Here is a 20,128-nt window from a genome sequence, read left to right on the forward strand (position 1 = left end):
TGCGGTATGCGCGCGAACTACTAGTGTCTACAACAAAACGGACCTTACTTAAAAAATACCCCTCGTATTTCTGTTTATGGTGCTTCCATAACTCTTTGGCAAGTTGACATTGTAGAGAAAAGAAACATGATTTTACGTTGTTTTATCCTGGCCCACTGGAATAATACAAAGCACTTCTTTTGAAAGGATCCTTTGCAGCATTTCATGTGGCCACCAGTTTCTGGGGAAAAGAGAGCTCTTGCCCAATGGTTGTATGAACATAGCGATAAGCTGGTTATCTGCATTCCTCCCTTATTCAGAAGTTATCGGAATTATACATGGTCATAAAGTAATCTACGTTTGTTTGTCTGGAGTGAAGTGTTTCCAATTACATAATGACAGGCTTTTACAATGTAATCACACAATATAGTTGGAAATACCTCTTCATGAAACCATGTTCAAATTATAATTATTTTCTTTTCAGATTTTCCTCAAGTTAGAGAAGTTTGAAAGTGGAATGATGCTTGTCACTAGACTATTTGAAGATAAATGACGTAACATTTGACTCAACACTTCTGGAGAAGATGGCCTTTTAGATATTCAGGGAAGGACACAGATCTCACCATGGCAGCCCAGCGTATTCGCTCTGCTAATGCCAGTGGTCTCCCACGGTGCAAGTCTGAGGGGACACTGATCGATCTGACTGAAGACTTTCCAGAAACGAGCTTCAGTTCTGTCAAAGGTAAGATTTTTCTCTGTAAGTTGAGTTAAACCAAAATGAAATTGCAGGCAGTCCCTGGGTTGCAAACATCCAACTTACAAATGACTCCTAATTAAGAATGGGGGTGAGACAACAGGAAGTGAGAAAATGTAACCCTTGGAAGGACAGTTCACACCTGAAAAAGTGATCATGGGGAAAGGTGTCTCATCAGAAGTTTTCTCACCAATCCTTCTTCCCAGAATAAGCCACTTTTTCAAAATCCAATTATCACAGGAACAGAAAGCAAGGTGAAATTTTCTGAACAGAGACACAGACAGCAAAACAAACCACAGGGGTGTTAACCCTTCCGTATGCTATCCAGAACACTTACGTGCGCTCACACCCACCCACCCACATATATATTTGACTGGAGTTATGCTTAAAATGTACATTTTCTTACAAATTCAACTTAGGAACAAACCTACAGAACCTATCTTATTCATAACTGGAGGACTGACTGTATCTACAACAATTCTGTAGAAACTTCTTAGTTCAAACATTTCATTGTAAAACAGAAGCCAAACTATGGTTTAGGGTTGCAACTGTTGAGCAGACAAACGGAGATTAGAAATGTTCACCTGCTCCACATGCTTTGCCTCTATCCTGCCCAGTATCAATACAATAGCCATGAGGGACAAAGTGATACCTGTAGATTTCTTCTTGTTTTTATCTATACTAACCTTTCAGATGAGAAACCTCAATGGGCAGTTTGAACAAAACAAATACAAATCAATAAATAAAACATTTTTTAAAAAGTAAGAGACTATCATCAAAGCCTTTGCTCAGTACTTTACGGACAAAGTCGCGTTGATCCATTCAGGCTTTGACACCACGTTAACGGCAGTCTCTGAGGATGTAACACGAGCACCTGCTTGTCCAGTTTTGATGGATTCGTTTCAATCTGTTCAACTCGAGGATATTGTCAGGATTCTTGGAGAGGCGAGGCCAACCACATGCATCCTAGACCCCTGCCCATCCTGGCTGGTAAAGGAAGCCAGAGGGGGTTTGGCAGAGTGGGTGAAGATGGTAGTTAATGCCTCCCTTTTGGGAAGGCAACATTCCAGCCAGCTTAAAACAAGCTGTCATAAAACCGCTGTTGAAAAAGCCATCACTGGACCCCACTCAATTTGTCAACTTTCGGCCAGTTTCCAATCTCCCTTATTTGGGCAAAGTCCTGGAACGTGTGGTGGCCTCGCAACTCCAGGAGTTCCTGGTAGACACGGATTATCTGGATCCGGCGCAGTCTGGCTTTAGGCCGGGACATGGTACCGAGACAGCCTTGGTCGCCGTAGTGGATGATCTTCACCGGGAACTAGACAGGGGGAGTGTGTCCTTGTTGGTTCTGCTGGACCTCTCATCGGCCTTCGATACCGTTGACCACGGTATCCTTCTGGGACGCCTCGTGGGAATGGATCTCTGGGGTACTGCTTTGCAGTGGCTCCAGTCCTTCCTTGAGGGTCGATCCCAGAAGGTGTTGCTAGGGGACTCCTGCTCGACCCCACGGCCATTGTTCTGTGGAGTCCCGCGGGGTTCAGTACTGTCCCCTATGTTGTTTAACATATACATGAAGCCGTTGGGAGAGATCATCCGGAGTTTCGGGGTGCGGTGCCATCTGTACGCAAATTATGTCCAACTCTGTTACTCCTTCCCACCTGCTACTAAGGAGGCTATTCAAGTCCTGAACCGGTGCTTGGCCGCTGTAACGGACTGGATGAGGGCCAACAGATTGAAACTAAATCCAGACAAGACAGAGGTACTCCTGGTCAGTCGAAAGGCCGAACAGGGCATAGGGTTACAGCCTGTGCTCGACAGGGTTACACTATTATTATTATTATTATTATTATTAAACTTTATTTGTACCCCGCTAGCATCTCCCGAAGGACTTGATGCGGCTTACAAAGGCCAGGGCCTCAATACACGACATAACAATAAACTTAAAGCAAATTAAAACAATTGAAGCAGTATTAGAACAACAAAACCACAAGCAATAAACAATACATCAAACAGGATAAAACTAGGCCGGGCCAGAGTAAAGGATACAGGATTAAAAAGTGCTGAATGTGACAGGTGATATGTAAGGATTAAAGGGCAAGTGCAGTGTGCAGTGTGCGGCAATCTTAATTCTAATAAAGTGCTTCTGGGACTTGGTATTGGAGATTTCCTAATCGGGAAAGGCACATCGGAACAGCCAGGTCTTCAAATTCTTTCTGAAGACTGCCAATGTAGGGGCCTGTGTAAGATCTTTGGAGAGTGTTCCAGAGACGGGGGGCCATCACGGAAAAGGCCCTGTCTCGTGTCCCCACCAAACATGCTTGCGACGCAGGCGGGATCACGAGCAGGGCCTCTCCAGATTAGCGTAGTGAACACGTGGGTTCGTAGATGGAGATGCGGTCACGCAGGTAGGCTGGTCCCAAACCGTTCAGGGCTTTGTAGGTAAGCACCTGCACCTTAAATTGGGCTCGGAAGATAAACGGCAGTCAGTGGAGCTCCTTGAACAGGAGGGGTGACCTCTCTCTGTAGGGAGTACCAGTTAACATCCTGGCCGCTGCTCATTGGACAAGTTGGAATTTCTGAGCCGTTTTCAAGGGCAGCCCCACATAGAGCGCATTACAGTAATCCAACCTAGAGGTGACCAAGGCATGGACCACCCCGGCCAGATCAGCCTTCGCGAGGTACGGTCGCAGTTGGTGCACGAGTCTTTATTGTGCGAAAGCCCTGAGCCTCAAGCGTAAGCGATGAGTCCAGGAGGACTCCCAAACTGCGGACCTGTGGTTTCAGGGGGAGTGTAACCCCATCCAACACAGGTTGCCACCCTATACCCCAGTCGGGTTTACGATCGACCAGGAGGACCTCTGTCTTGTCAGGATTGATCTTCAGCTTGTTCCTCCTCATCCAGATAGACACAGCGGCCAGGCACTCATCCAGCACCCGAGAGGCCTCCTTGGAATTGGGTGGAAATGAGTAGTAGAGTTGTGTGTCATCTGCGAAGAGGTGGCACCTAACTCCAAAACTCCGGATGACCTCTCCCAGCGGTTTCATGTAGATGTTAAAAAGCATGGGAGACAGAATGGAGCCTTGCGGGACCCCACAGGTCAAGGGCCAGGGCTCCGAGCAGGCGTCTCCCAGCTTCACCAACTGGGATCGGCCCTCCAGGAAGGATCGGAGCCACGACAGAACCATGCCCCCGAGACCCATCCCAGAGAGACGACCCAGAAGGATACCATGATCGATGGTATCGAAAGCCGCTGAGATGTCCAAGAGAACCAACAGAGTCACACTCCCCCTGTCCAGCTCTCTACAGAGGTCATCCACCAAGGCGACCAAGGCTGTCTCGGTGGCGTGACCAGGCCTGAAACCAGACGGACTGATCTAGGTAGTTGATGTCATCCAAAAAGCCCTGGAGCTGGGAGGCGACCACCCGCTGCAGCACCCAAAAAAGGGAGGTTGAAGATCGGTCTGTAATTGTCCAGCACCGTGAAGTCGAGGGAAGCTTTTTTGAGGAGTGGCCGAAGCACAGCCTGTTTCAAATTAGATGGAAAAATCCCTTGCTCCAACGATGCATTAATGATAAACACAAACCAATCAACCAGCCCCTCCTTGGCCAATTTAATTAGCCAAGATGGGCAAGGGTCTAGAGTCGAAGTGGTCGCCCTCACAGCTCCAAGGACCTCTTCCACAGTCTCAGGAAGAACAAGCCTAAAAGAATCCCACAAAATTGGACAAGGAGATGCCTCAATCACCTCATCTGGTACTGTGATGAAATTGGAGTCGAGCTCGAGACATATCTGAGCAACTTTACCTGCAAAATGGTGTGCAAACTCGCAACACCGAGTTGCTGGGTCGTCGAAGGTCTCCTCCACCACAGGTGGATGAAGGAGTTCCCTGACAACCCGAAACAGCTCCGATGATCTATTTGCTGCAGACGCTATACGGGTGGCCGTGAAAGATTCCCTGGCCACCTGAATAGCCACGGAATATGCCTTAAGAGAGGCTTTAGCCCGTGCTTGGTCAGACACGTCCTGGGATTTCCTCCAAATGCACTCTAGCCCCCTTCTCGTGTGCTTCATCACAGCCAGCTCCCCAGTGAACCAGGGTGATGGCCTGTCACAACGCAACGTGATGGGGCATTCGGGAGCGATCGTATCTATCGCCCTGGACATCTCCCTGTTGTAGAGATCCACCAAGGCGTAGATAGAATCGCCAGGCTCCATGGCAGGAAGAACCCCAAGATTCCTCAGGAATCCATCCGGATCCATCTCCTGGGGCGGACCATCTTAATCTGTCCTCCACCCCTGCGAAGGTTGAGTGTTGCAGAAAGTCTAAAACTGATCAGATAGTGATCAGACCATGACACCGGAAGGATGTTTTGTTCTTCCACTCTGATCATTCCACTGTCCGCCACAAAAACTAGGTCGAGTGTATGTCCAGCCTTATGGGTGGGTCCAGATATAATTTGTGACAGTCCTATGGTCGTCATGGCGGCCATAAAGTCCTGAGCTGCACCGGACAAGGAGGTCTCGACATAGATGTTAAAGTCTCCCAGCACCACCAGGCGCTGGGAGGCCAGGGCCGAATTGGAGACCACCTCTGCAAGCTCAGACAAGGAAACTGCTGGGTCACGGGGTGGGCGGTACACCAGCAGAAACCCCACACTGTCACGGTTCCCCACCTTCAGGTGGACACACTCAAACCCAGGTGCTTACACTCCCCCTGAAGGCGCAGATTCGCAACTTGGGAGTGATCCTGGACTCATCGCTGAACCTGGAACCCCCGGTCTCAGCGGTGGTCAGGGGAATTTTGCACAATTAAAACTTGTGCGCCAGCTGTGCCCGCATCTTGGGAAGTCTGACTTGGCCACGGTGGTCCACGCTCTGGTTACATCCCGTATAGACTACTGCAACGCTCTCTACGTGGGGTTGCCACTGAAGACTGCCCAGAAGCTCCAATTAGTCCAAAGAGCAGCAGCCAGATTACTAACAGGAGCAGGGTACAGGGAGCATACTACTCCTCTGTTGCGCCAGCTCCACTGGCTGCCAATTAGCTTCCGAGCACAATTCAAAGTGCTGGTGTTAACCTATAAATCCCTAAACGACTCCGGCCCAGTTTACCTGTCCGAACGGATTCTCCCCTATGAACCATCAAGATTGTTACGATCTTCTGGAGGGGCCCTGCTCTCGGTCCCACCACCCTCGCAATCGTGTCTGGTGGGGACGAGGGACAGGGCCTTCTCGGTGGTGGCCCCTCGGCTCTGGAACTCTCTCCCACTGGAGATTAGAACTGCCCCTTCCCTCCTGACCTTTAGAAAACAGGTGAAAACCTGGCTCTGGAATTTGGCATTTGATGAGTGAGTCAATAACTCGTGACTACACAGACGGATGGTGATGAACTACGATTTCATTTTGACGACTTGGCCTATGTAATTATATGATTGTATTTTAGTATTTTAATGTTTTAGTGTATTACGGGATGTGATGTTTTTAAACGAGTGTGTGTGATACTGTTGTTGTGAACCGGCCTGAGTCCCTCTGCGGAGGTGAGAAGACCGGTATATAAAAGTTATAAATAAATAAATAAATAAAACCAAGATTTCCCCATCTTTTGTGGAAATAACTAAAATATTTCATTTATTGCCAAAAATAAAATTAAAATGGTTTTAAGGAAACATCTGGGAAGGGAAGATACAGAAATAAGATGTAATCACTTAAAGGTCTCTGCCTCTGGCACCCACAAGTCATGATTTTACATCTGTCCATAGTTTCTAAATTTGAAACTATCAATCACAGACACAGTCAGTCTGTAATGTTATTTTGTTACTGTATTCATACGTTTTTTAATGTAATTTTGATGCTGTTACTTGTTCCTTATGTTCTGTTTTTTGTTTGTTTGTTTGTTTTGTTTGTTTTTTTGCTGTAATATGTTGTCCAGGCTTGGCCCCATGTAAGCCACTCCGAGTCCCCGTTGGGGAGATGGTGACGGGATATAAATAAAGATTATTATTACTATTATTATTATTATTCTTCACTGACTCTGTGTTTGTGGATTCAGCCATTCATGGCTTGAAAATATCCCCCACCCACCATTCCAAAAAGCAAACCTTGACGTTACCATTTTTATATAAGGGTTGCCATTTTACATTTTACTGTCTATAGTGGGACTTGAACATCCATAGATTTTGGGATCCACGGAGGGTATTGGAACCTAACCCTGGTGGATGTCAAAGACCCATTCCACCACCAAATTATAATTTTAGCATCCCATCAAACTATCACTAAGGAAACTGTAGCATCATGTGACTTCATTTTAAAAATTAGATTACCTCTCCTGAGATAATAACTCAGGAGAAAACAATTCAAAAAGAACCACAACTTTGTTTAATTCTGCATGTTTTTAAAGCACTCAATTGAGTTGATATCATTTCCACAATTCACAGTAGCTGAAGCTGAGAAGTACCAGCTTGCTGATAAAACTTGGGGGAAATTTCATGTCCATGTTTCGTGAAAAGCTTGTTTAGCCATAATAAGTATGTCATATTTTATGAAGATGTGAAAATCTCATAGCAAAGGGCGCCCTAGGCATTTCATGACCAAAACGGTTCATACTGTGCCTATATTTGCTACACAATCCTGCTGTGGAATTTAGTGAGTTGATACAAGCTTTGGAGAGACACAATGGTTAACCAAAATAAACTTAATCCAGAGATGGGAAATTTGGCCCTAGGCAAAACATAGCTTGAAGTGGGTATGTATGTTGCTACTGTGTTCAGTTTTGATTCCCCTTTATACATAAAAGTGGGAGGAGGAGGAATCATACTACAACCACCACCTCCACCCCCCCCCCCCCCCCCCCCACACACACACACTTATGTGTGGAATACTCTGGACTTTTTTCCTTGCAGAAATAGTTGATTTGCCTTTTGAATCAATTAATACCCTTTAAGATTGTGTCCAATTCTGGGCACCACAATTCAAGAGAGATATTGACAAGCTGGAATGTGTCCAGAGGAGAGTGATTAAAATGATAAAGGGTCTGGAGAACAAGCCCTATGAGGAGCGGCTTAAGGAGCTGGGCATGTTTAGCCTGAAGAAGAGAAGGCTGAGAGGGATATGATAGTCATGTATAAATATGTGAGAGGAAACCACAGGGAGGAGGGAGCAAGCTTGTTTTCTGCTTCCCTGGAGACTAGGACGCGGAACAATGGCTTCAAACTACAAGAGAGGAGATTCCATCTGAACATGAGGAAGAACTTCCTGACTGTGAGAGCCGTTCAGCAGTGGAACTCTCTGCCCCGGAGTATGGTGGAGGCTCCTTCTTTGGAAGCTTTTAAATAGAGGCTAGATGGCCATCTGTCAAGGGTGATTTGAATGCAATATTCCTGCTTCTTGGCAGGGGGTTGGACTGGATGGCCCACGAGGTCTCTTCCAACTCTTTGATTCTATGATTCTCCTTAGTAAATCCAGCATGGATCAATCCAACATCAATTAAGATCCAGAATTTATTACCTAAAGCTTTAGCTTCCAAATGAAGCAGTGACTGTTTGAGGACCGGGACATCCGTAGGGATACCAAGGTGCTTGTTTATAAAGCTATTGTCCTCCCAACCCTGCTATATGACTGCTATATGCTATATATGTCATCCACCCACCTCACCCCCCCCCCCCCGCCAAATCATTCTTTTTATATATATATTCATTCATTCATTCATTCATTCCTGGGCTTGCCTCTCACTTACTCATCCCCCCTCCCTTACTTGCTTTTTCCTCTCCTCTATAGAAATTGAGCTTTAAAAAGCTTGGCTTGCATTTTCTTTGAAAGCTTTTTTAAAAAGCTGATTGCTATCAAGTGAAGGGTGATTAACCCTTCCTGTCTTAGTTCTGAGTGCTCCACCAGCCCCAGTGCCTATAATGAATACATTCATTTCAGGAAAACAGCTTCCATTTGTCCATTTGTGAAAGGGCACACGTTAACCTAAAAGCGTCAGGCCCTGTTTGTTCTTGGAAGCTAAACAGAGACCACCTTGGCTACTATTTGGATGGGAAACCACCACTGGATATCAGGTGCTGGAGGCTGTATTTCAGAGAAAGGAACTGGCAGACCCAGTTCTGAGTGTTCCTTGCCTAAGAAGTTGCCGTAGATACCTAGGTGGCTTGAAGGTACATATACACATGGTTTACAGCAATAAGAAGGTCCAAATTATTCTCCGGTCTTAATTATTAAGTATGTCCCCATAGACATACATACATATATATGAGAGAGAATGAATATGATTGTTCTCTCTCTCTCTCTCTCTCTATATATATATATATATATAGGAGAGAGAATAAATGATTTTACACACACACACACACATATACACACACATGCCTCAAAATATTACTAGCCTATTACAAGAGGCTGGCTTTTGCAGGTACAGCATATTTAGCAGAGCAAATGGGGAGGGATAAAGGTGGGTGGGGGAGCACATGGGACCTAGAGAAGTACACTTGGAAAGTACCATACGCAGGGCTTTTTCTATTTCTGCCCCTGCCTTTTGGAATTCCTTGCTGCCTCTATGAGAGCCATGTGTGACTTAGGGCCTTTTACTCTAGCACTTAAGATCTGGCTTTTTACTGGAGCATTCAATCTCTGTTAATTTTTAAATTCTGTATGTATGTATTTTATCTTTTACAATTTAGCTGTAAATCACCTAGAGCATTCTCGGATGGAGGGCGATTAATAAGTAATTAAATATGATGATGATGATGTGTGTGACATAATGCTTATGCCATATTTGTGGCATGACAACATTTTTCTTGAAATGAAACTGCATGTCTTTGCTTTTTTAACATTTCGCACCTGGGGAATAGTTTTTCTTTTAGCCATGTATAGGGCTGGAATGGAAGAGAGCATCTGATTTGTATGTATTTCTGATAATGAAGTTTCATCTGTGGAAAGTGGAGCCTCCGGTGGCGCAGTGGGTTAAACCTCTGTGCCGGCAGGACTGAAGACCAACAGGTCGCAGGTTCGAATCCGGGGAGAGCGCAGATGAGCTCCCTCTATCGGCTCCAGCTCCTCATGCATGAGAGAAGCGTCCCACAAGGATGATAAAACATCAAAACATCTGGGCGTCCCCTGGGCAACGTCCTTGCAGACGGCCAATTCTCTCACACCAGAAGCAACTTGAAGTTTCTCAAGTCATTCCTAACATAACAAAAAAAAATCCATGGAAAGTACGGATGTGCTGGGATTCTTGCCTTAAAGAGGAGGGTTGGACCAGTAATCTGCACTGTTACCTTGGGCTAAAACTACTGTCCTGTCTCCTTTAATATGCTCAGATAGTGATTATCTAGTAACCCAGATTTGTGTGTATTAAGACTCCTAAGCTTCTCCGTCTCAGATTAGTATCGTCATTTCTTCTCAGTCATTGCCTTGCCCTGCTGAGTGCCGTTTTCCTCAATCATAATAGATGCAATTTATTCCTTAGGCATGGCTTTTGTCTTCTAGGAAGTTCCCGTGAATATTTTCATACTGCAGTGGTGTCCTAGGCGTGCATCCTTAAACTCTATTCATCAGTGTGTACTGTTTTATTGATTTATCCTCTGACTCTCTTATTCACCACAAACCATTGGGATAAGGCAGTGTAGCTGGAGAAACAAAATCCAATAATCCATCTTTATTGGCCAACCAAAATACACAAAACACGCCATGCAGACTTTCAAACCCCTGTCTCTTGCTTCATTGGGACAAAGATGTTTAAACAATCATAAAGGAGGAAAGAAAAATGAAAAACTAGGTTTGCTTCACAGATAAAATGTAAGTTTTAACTCTTAACCCTACAATTTGATTTTCAATTAAGGAAAATGTGAAATGTCACCTCTAAAACCTCTACCAGATTCCTATTTTTTGTTTATTTGAAACTGGTGAATCTGGAGTTAGTGAGACAGTTGTAAAATAAGATATAGGACTAACATGATACTTGCAAATGTAACCACAACGATTATTGGTTCAGACCTTGCAACTGTTTAATCAGCATAAGAAAAACTGAATTGGTTCATGATCAAGGCCATTCCTGCTATTCCATTATTTCTATGTTATTTTCCAAAGCCACAGTAGCATAGCATCTCCTTAAGGTTTTAATTATGATTTTTTAAAAATCGACAACAATTCTGCGGACTCTTAAATCGGAACTTTCCTTGAAGATTTACATTGCAATCCTGTATGCATCCACTCAAAAGTAAGTTCATTGCTTACTCCCAAGTAAGTGAGCATAAGATTCCTGCCTAAGTTGTACATATTTCGGTTCTCTTCTGACAGCATTAAGCAACCTGGTGCTCTCCAGATGTTTTGAACATCAACTCCCTTTTGGTTCAGTCCCCATTGCCAATGGTCTGAAGATTGCAGATGTTATAGTCCAAAAACGTATGAAGTGCATCAGGTTGCAAAGCCATGTCTTTAGAGGATTTCCTAAAAAAATGTTATTTCTCACATATTAACTTGGTTATGGAAATTCAGATGTTCTGGGGGGAGAATGTGCAGCATTGCACAGCATTTGTTCAATCTGGAGCTGTCTATTTACATTCTACTTTTTGTTTTGCTTTCCAGTGCCTTCTCCTAGTGCCTTGATGGTAGACAATCCTACATCATTTGGAAATGCAAAGGAAGTTGTTGCAATTAAAGACTATTGCCCAAACAACTTCACCACCTTAAAGTTCTCCAAGGGGGACCACCTTTATGTCTTAGATACCTCAGGAGGTGAGTGGTGGTATGCTCACAATACCACAGAGATGGGCTACATACCAGCTTCCTATGTCCAGCCTATCAATTACCGAAACTCTTCACTGACGGACAGTGGAATGATAGACAATCTGCTAGAAAGCTCTGATGAAGGAGCCAAAGAACTTGATCTCCTCGGAGACTGGACTGAAGCAAAGTGGAGCTTAGCCAAAAACAACCCTTTCTTGAATAACCGGCAGACTAATCCTTTTCTCAATGGTAATGTGCAGAAAATTCTGGACAGAGAAAAAGAATCGTCCCTTCATGCCCCAGTGGATTTGTTGCTCTTTGACACAGATGTGCCTACATTTACAGGGTCAAGTTCTGCAACAAATAGTAGTGTTGGGAATCATCTTGATGAGATTCCATTGATGAATGGATTTCAGTTGGATCAACCAAGCAGGCGGGACAATCCTTTTTTCAGAAGCAAACGCTCTTACAGTTTATCAGAGCTATCGGTGCTTCAAGCGAAGTCAGAAAATCCAATGCCCTCAGGTTTATTCTCTGGACTGAAGTCTCCTACCCCAGAACAGTTCCAAAGCAGAGAAGACTTCAGGACTGCATGGCTGAATCATCGAAAGTTAGCGAGATCCTGCCATGACCTGGATCTGCTGGGCCAGAATCCTGGTTGGGGTCAGACACAACCTGTAGAAACCAACATCGTTTGCAAGTTGGATAGCTCTGGAGGTGCAGTTCAGCTTCCAGATACAAATATAAACATTCGTATTCCAGAAGGCCATGTGGCTGCTGGAGAGACACAACAGATCTCTATGAAAGCTCTGCTGGATCCACCTTTGGAGCTCAACAGTGATAGATGCAGCACTATAAGCCCTGTGCTAGAAATTAAGCTGAGCAACATGGAGATTCGAACCTCCATCCTGCTAGAAATGAAGATTTCAGCTGAAGTGAAGAATGATATTGTTAGTAAGAGTTTAGTGGGGGTACAGTGTCTGCGAAGTGACATGAAGGAAGGCCCGTATACGCCAGTACAACTCAAACAGTGCTATGGAGACACAATCCAGGTCCAGTTGGAGAACCTAGAACCTTGCATGTACATTGCAGCTGTGGCCCAAGGACAGAATATTTTGTATCCTTACACAGTTTGGGATCATATCCTTAAAAAGATCACTGTGGGTGTCTATGGTCCAAAACATATCCATCCTTCTTTTAAAACAGTGGTGGCTATCTTCGGACATGATTGTGCTCCGAAGACTCTGCTAGTGAATGAAGTTACGCGCCAAGTGCACTGTGTTGCACCTGTGGCATTGCAGTTGTGGGGTAAACACCAGTTCATCTTAGGAAGGCCACAAGACCTAAAGCTTTGCATGTTTTCAAATATGACCAATTATGAGGTGAGAGCCAGTGAGCAGGCAAAAATAGTGAGAGGCTTTCAAATGAAGCTGGGGAAAGTCAGCCGCCTCATCTTCCCCATCATATCGCATGATCCCAATGAGCTGTCTGACTTCACACTGAGAATACAGATCAAGGATGATAAGGATGCCATCCTGACTCAGTTCTGTGTCCAAACACCCCAGCCTCCACCCAAAAGTGCTGTGAGGTCCACTGGACAGAGAAGGTTCCTGAAGAAAAAGGAAGTTGGCAAGATCATCTTGTCCCCTCTTGCAACTATCAGCAAATACCCAGTTTTCCAAGATCGGATGGTGGGGAGCTTAAAATATGGCAAACTGCTGAAAACAGTGGTGAGGCAAAACAAGAATCATTACCTCTTGGAGTATAAGAAGGGAGATGCCATAGCCTTGCTAAGTGAGGAGAAAATCAAGTTGAAAGGCCAGCTCTGGACAAAAGAGTGGTACATTGGATACTATCAGGGTAAAATTGGCCTGGTCCATACCAAAAATGTTTTAGTTGTTGGGAAAGTCAAGCCAAATTATTTCTCTGGACCTGAGCTTACCACTAGCATGTTGCTGGAGCAAATCCTGAGGCCTTGTAAATTCCTCACCTATATATATGCGTCAGTAAGGACTTTGCTGATGGAAAACATTAACAGCTGGCGGGCATTTGCAGATGCCCTGGGGTATGGCAACTTGCCACTTGCTTTCTTCTGCCGAGCAGAGTTGGACAGTGAACCGGAATGTGTGGCTTCTGTGCTGGAGAAATTGAAAGAAGACTGCAATAATTCGGACAATAAAGATAGGAAATCTTTCCAGAAGGAACTGATGTCAGTAAGTATTCCCCTCACTTGACATAATCTTAATTCCAAAGTAGTTGTCAGATCTTTTAGAATTTTGTTGGGTTAAAGAGTTGAGCTGAACAGTCTGGGTTGAATGCTACTGCATGCTTTAAAAACAGACTTTAAAACCCCACCCTTCAATGTTATTAGATGCTTATACCAGCCGGAGATTTGTCCTGAAATTGAGATAGCTAAGGTACAAAATGGCTAGAGCAACTCTAAAGGCCTTTGCTGATACTCAGGTTACAAATATTGTAAATAACAAAAGTTGTTTTTGGTCTGTGATATGGTGGTAGAAGTTGATGTGCAGCTGTTTATTATGATAGACCTTGTATAAGCAGACCAAATTGTGGGGTGGTTTGTTGATCCGTGTCAGTTTTCATTTGCACCAAGAGTCTGTTGTAAAGCTCATGGCTTTTAATAATCCATTCAAAAACAAAAATCTATGGATTTCAACAGATGGCTCACAACACCAGAGTGCTGGTAAAGTGCTAGGAACAACCCACCCACTTCTGTTATTTTGAGGGTTAGAGTTGAGGGAATTGGCAGACAACATCATAATTGCAGTCTCTGCCTCTGCTCCAACATTGATCTGATTCTCAAGACCCATGTATTGTTTTAGTCTATAAATCAAACTATAGAATTGGGTTGTTGTAGGTTTTTTCGGGCTGTATGGCCATGGTCTAGAGGCATTCTCTCCTGACGTTTCGCCTGCATCTATGGCAAGCATCATCAGAGGTAGTGAGGTCTGTTGGACTAGGAAAAAGGGTTTATACATCTGTAGAATGACCAGGGTGAGACAAAGGACTCTTGTCTGCTGGAGCTAGGTGTGAATGTTTCAACTGACCACCTTGATTAGCATACAATGGGCTGACTGTGCTTGGAGCAAACCTTTGTTGAGAGGTAATTAGATGTCCCTGCCTGCTTCCTCTCTGTTGTTGTGCAGAGAAGCCATTAAAATCCACAAGCATGTGGACAATTTCAACAGAAAGGAGGAAACAATGAAAATGAACAAAATCTGGCTACCAGTATTAAAAAAAACTCTAAAATTGCAACAGCACAAGGTGCTGGTACTAACCTTTAAGGCCTTATATGGTCTGGGGCCGGCGTACCTGAGGGCCCGCTTATCCCCCTACCAACCCCAGAGATTACTTCGGTCCGAAGACCAAAATTTGCTTGAAGTCCCCAACATCTGTCCTCTACTAGGCAGAGAGCCTTCTCAGTTGTGGCCCCTTATTTATGGAATGCCTTGCCAGGTGAAACCCGATCTATCCGAGACCTACTTGCTTTTCGGAAAGCCTGTAAAACCTATCTCTTCCGACAAGCTTTCGATGGGTGAATAACTCGGGACTATGTCTGTTCTTGTTTTTATTGTACTTTAAAGTTAATTGTATTGTTTTAATCTACTGCTGTAAACCGCTCCGAGCCAAATTGGGAGTAGTGGTATACAAGTCAAATAAATAAATAAATAAATAAATGGTGCATTATACTTGAGTAAATATTGGTATACCCATTTTCCCCGCAACTGGTTTTGAGCGTCATTATCTTTCATGCTCATAAAGAGATTAAGAGAGTAAAAAGTAATAGGAACATCTCTGCAAGCAAGGCTCCCCCAGTGAATCCAAAGTTTGCCTTGATAGTGGCTACAGCGCAGCTTTGTGATGCCTCTATAGCATGGACAGAATGCATCAGCCCTCTTGTTCTCTAAGCCTCTTTTACACCATGTGGATTATTTGAAAACAAGCAGGGAAAGAATGAGATTTATATAATGCAGCTTGAGCTTCCTTGGGGAAGAAGAGTGGAATGGAAAATGTAGTTTGCAGAAGGAGTTTAATATGTGAATAATTGTTACAATTATTTTTGTCCCCTGCTTATGGTTCACTTGTTCACAATTAATTCGGTTAAGTCAAACACACTGACTTGTGTTCCCCGGTGTTATGACAGGGAACTAATAAAATAGAGTATGTGTACATAGCAGGAGGGGCAGAATGACAATGGTTTCTATTTTTTAAATTCAAACAAACTGTCATGGTAATTAAGGACCTAATATTTACTGTAGGAAAACCTCAGTTTAATTATCATGACAGTTTGTTTAAAAGACGAACCCTATCATTTGCTGCTTCTCTTCCTTGATACTAGTTCTTTGTCTGAGCACCAGGCATGTCTGACTGACAGGATTCATTATGAACTAGGAAAAGCATTAGAAAAAGTTGGAAAATGATGTATGAAATTCTCATGGTGGTCTGCGAAAAGACCTTACTGGTACATTATTTAAACTGTTATATTTATTCATATCATGATCTGATCACCATGCTCAATATATCTCATATGCATGAGGGTATTGGGGTAATGATACAAAAGGTTTGCTAGGGTAAACCCTCTTTCACTCAAACTCAGTCCCCCCCCCCCCCCCCCCCGAATCAAAATCCTGGCTACGGGCCTGGATGAATGGATTGGATTTTGTAGAATGGTAATACGTGTTATTTTAATTAGATGTTGAATAGTCTCGTCCAGAGCTTCTCAAACTGTGTTCCACCAGATGTTTTGGACTTTACCTCCCACAATTCGTAACAGCTAGTAAACTGTATTGTCGAAGGCTTTCATGGGTTGTTGTAGGTTTTTTTCGGACCCCCCCTGGTCATTCCACAGATATATAAACCCATTTTCCTAGTTCCAACAGACCTCACTACCTCTGAGGATGCTTGCCATAGATGCAGGCAAAACGTCAGGAGAGAATGCCTCTAGACCATGGCCATATAGCCCGAAAAAACCTTCAACAACCCAGCTGATAAACTGGCTGGGATTCCTGGGAGTTGAAGTCCAAAACACCTGGAGGAGCAGAGTTTGAGAAACACTGGATAGTCCATTCAAGAAGAAATAAGAAATAATAACAAATCATTGATTGAGATAAGAATGGGCCAATGGGTGAAAAGTGAGAGAAATGAAAAAGTTAAGTCAAAATTTATGTGAATGCTTCCTTCATTATCAGATAAAGATGACATTAACAAATCATCTTTATATGTCTACGCACTCGATTTGTTTAGGACCAGGAGCCCCATCCCGCAGACCACAAATTTTGAATGCGTCCACCTGAGGGTGGGTGACCGGGACAGAATAGGGATTCTGTTAGTGTACCGTCCACCTCGCTGCACTACAGTCTCCCTACCTGAGCTAGCGGGGGTGGTCTCGAGCCTGGCGGTGGAGTCCCAACGGCTTCTTGTGCTGGGGGACTTCAACATCCATGCCGAGGCAACCCTCACAGGAGCGGCTCAGGACTTCATGTCCGCCATGGCAACCATGGGGCTGTCCCAACGAATAACTGGCCCCACCCACTGTGCTGGACATACATTGGACTTGGTCTTCTGCCAGGGATGGGAGCAAGGTGGCGGCGTGGAGGAGTTGTCTATCGCTCCGTTGCCATGGACCGACCACTTCCTGATTAGATTTAGGCTCACTGCGCCCCCTAACCTCCGCAAGGGTGGAGGACCCATTAGGATGGTCCGCCCCAGGAGGCTAATGGATCCGAATGGATTCCTGACGGCTCTTGGGGAGTTTCCCGCCGCCGCGGTAGGTGATCATGTCGAGGCCTTGGTCGCTCTCTGGAATGGGAAGATGACCAGGGCTATTGACAAGATCGCTCCGGAACGTCCCCTCTCGAGTAACCGAGCTAAACCAGCCCCTTGGTTTACTGAGGAGCTGGCAGCGATGAAGCGAAAGAAGAGGGTTCTAGAGAGCGTGTGGCGCTCAGACCCAAGCGAGTCAAACCGAACACGGTTTGTGTCCTTTTTAAGGGCATATGCCGCGGCAATAAAAGCCGCAAAGAAAACTTTCTTTGCGGCCACTATTGCGTCTGCAAAAAACCGTCCGGCGGAGTTGTTTCGGGTTGTCAGAGGTCTTTTAACTCCCCCTACTTCAGGTGGGAGCCCTGACAACTCGGCAGCGCGCTGTGAAGCATTTGCTCGGTTCTTTGCAGACAAAGTCGCTTTGATCCGTTCTGAGCTGGACGCCACATTAGATGCAGTCTCTGTGGATGTGACACAAGCACCTGCTTGTCCGATTTTGTTGGATTCTTTTCAGTTTGTGAAACCCGAGGATGTGGACAAGATACTTGGAGGAATGAGACCCACCACGTCCATCCTAGACCCCTGCCCATCCTGGCTTCTGAAGGAGGCCAGAGGGGGATTGGCCGAGTGGGTAACGGTGGTGGTTAATGCCTCCCTCCGGGAAGGCAAGATTCCAGCGAGCCTAAAACAGGCTATTGTAAAGCCGCTGTTGAAGAAACCATCACTTGACCCCACTAAATTGGACAACTTTCGGCCTGTTTCCAATCTTCCCTTCTTGGGCAAAGTCATGGAAAGCGTGGTGGCCTCACAACTCCAGGTATTCTTGAGAGACACGGATAATCTGGATCCGGCACAGTCTGGTTTCAGACCGGGACATGGTACCGAGACGGTCTTGGTCGCCTTAGTCGATGATCTGCGCCGGGAGCTAGACAGGGGGAGTGTGTCCCTGTTGGTGCTCCTGGACCTCTCAGCGGCCTTCGATACCGTCGACCACGGTATTCTTCTGGGGCGCCTTGCAGAGATGGGTCTTGGGGGCACTGCTTTGCAGTGGCTCCGGTCATTTCTGGAGGGTCGTACTCAGAAGGTGTTGCTGGGGGACTCCTGTTCAGCGCCACAGCCGTTGATCTGTGGCGTTCCTCAGGGTTCCATCTTGTCCCCCTTGCTGTTTAACATCTACATGAAGCCGCTGGGTGAGATCATCCGGAGTTTCGGGGTGCGGTGTCACCTGTACGCAGATGATGTCCAACTCTGTCACTCCTTCCCACCTGCTACTAAGGAGGCCGTCGAAGTCCTGAACCGGTGCCTGGCCGCTGTAATGGTCTGGATGAGGGCGAACAAACTGAAACTAAATCCAGACAAGACAGAGGTACTCCTGGTCAGTCACAAGGCCGAACAGGGTATAGGGTTACAGCCTGTGCTGGACGGGGTCGCACTCCCCTTGAAGGCGCAGGTTCGCAGCTTGGGTGTGACCCTGGACTCATCGCTGAGCCTGGAGCCTCAGGTTTCAGCGGTGACCAGGGGAGCATTTGCACAGCTTAGGCTCGTGCGCCAGCTGCGCCCGTATCTTGGGAAGTCTGACTTGGCCACGGTGGTACACGCTTTGGTCACATCCCGCCTCGACTACTGCAACGCTCTCTACGTGGGGCTGCCCTTGAAGACGGCCCGGAAGCTTCAGCTAGTCCAACGCGCGGCAGCCATGTTGTTAACGGGAGCAGGACGCAGAGAGCATACAACGCCCCTGCTGTCCCAGCTCCACTGGCTGCCGATTCGCTACCGGGCCCAATTTAAGGTGCTGGTGTTATCCTACAAAGCCCTGAACGGTTCCGGCCCAAAATACCTTGCAGACCGCATCTCGGCCTATGAGCCCACGAGGGCCTTGAGATCTTCCGGGGAGGCCCTCCTCTCGGTCCCGCCTGCCTCACAGGCACGTTTGGCGGGGACGAGAGAGCGGGCCTTCTCGGTGGTGGCCCCCCGGCTGTGGAACGCCCTCCCTGTTGAAGTTAGACAGGCGCCCTCCTTGATGGCCTTTCGTAGGGGCCTAAAAACATGGCTCTTCGAGCAGGCCTTCAATTGAGTGTATCTTGAAACGACACTGGAATGAACTAGGATTATGAAATTTGGCTATGACCCCAGGACTTGACGAAGCGGATTTTTAGTATAAGTATATGTTATGTTGTATTGTCTAGTCTGTACTGTCGTGATTTATTGTACACTGTTCCTTTCTGTTGCTGTTCACCGCCCCGAGTCGCCCTCGGGCTGAGAGGGGCGGTCAATAAATGCAAAAAATAAATAATAAATAAATAAATTTATATTCTTGGTATATATTTTAAGAACACTATAATGAAAATTAGGGGAAACAACCATCTCCCTTTATTCAACTACAGACAGTCCCAGAGTTACAAACATTTGAGTTACAAACAAGGGGGGGGGGGGATGAGACAACAGGAAGTGAGAGAAATCTGTCCTACGGAAGGGAAATTCACTCCTGGAAGAGTGGGGAAAAGGTGTCTCCGCTGAAGCTTTCTCCAATCCTTGTTTCCACAAGCAAAATTTTCAAAATCCAATGATCACAGGGACAAACAGTGAGCTGAAATCTTCTGTTAAATTGTCAGCCTACAATTCCTGTTTCCTTCCTTTATGGACCGTGAGACAACATAAGATAGTTGTAGTTCTCCTTTAAAAACTAGCTTTTTGAAAGCTCTGATCAATACCTAGCCTTCCCGTAGCACTTCCAAAGGGTTCCCAGTCCTTTACATCCATTATCTTGCACTTGAGCATAATACCAACCCTATAATCAGCTTTTGTTCCATGTCGTCTCCATATTCCAGACAGAGAGCTGAGACAAAAGGTAAAGGAGCAGCTGCTTTATAGCTGCTTGATGACCATC

General features: G+C 45.5%; 1 protein-coding gene across 1 annotated transcript in view; it reads left to right on the plus strand.

The window, feature by feature from the left end:
* The window catches only part of SH3BP4 (SH3 domain binding protein 4), a 90,212-nt gene that overhangs the window by 61,486 nt on the left and 8,598 nt on the right, over nucleotides 1-20,128 (plus strand). The window contains exons 2-3 of the mRNA XM_060783772.2: nucleotides 464-721; nucleotides 11,317-13,670. Of these exons, the coding sequence (XP_060639755.2) occupies nucleotides 604-721; nucleotides 11,317-13,670 (2,472 nt within the window). The 5' untranslated portion in view covers nucleotides 464-603. The remainder of the gene's footprint in view (nucleotides 1-463; nucleotides 722-11,316; nucleotides 13,671-20,128) is intronic.

This window comes from Anolis sagrei, chromosome 1 (genome assembly GCF_037176765.1).
Source record: "Anolis sagrei isolate rAnoSag1 chromosome 1, rAnoSag1.mat, whole genome shotgun sequence".
NCBI lineage: Eukaryota > Metazoa > Chordata > Lepidosauria > Squamata > Dactyloidae > Anolis > Anolis sagrei.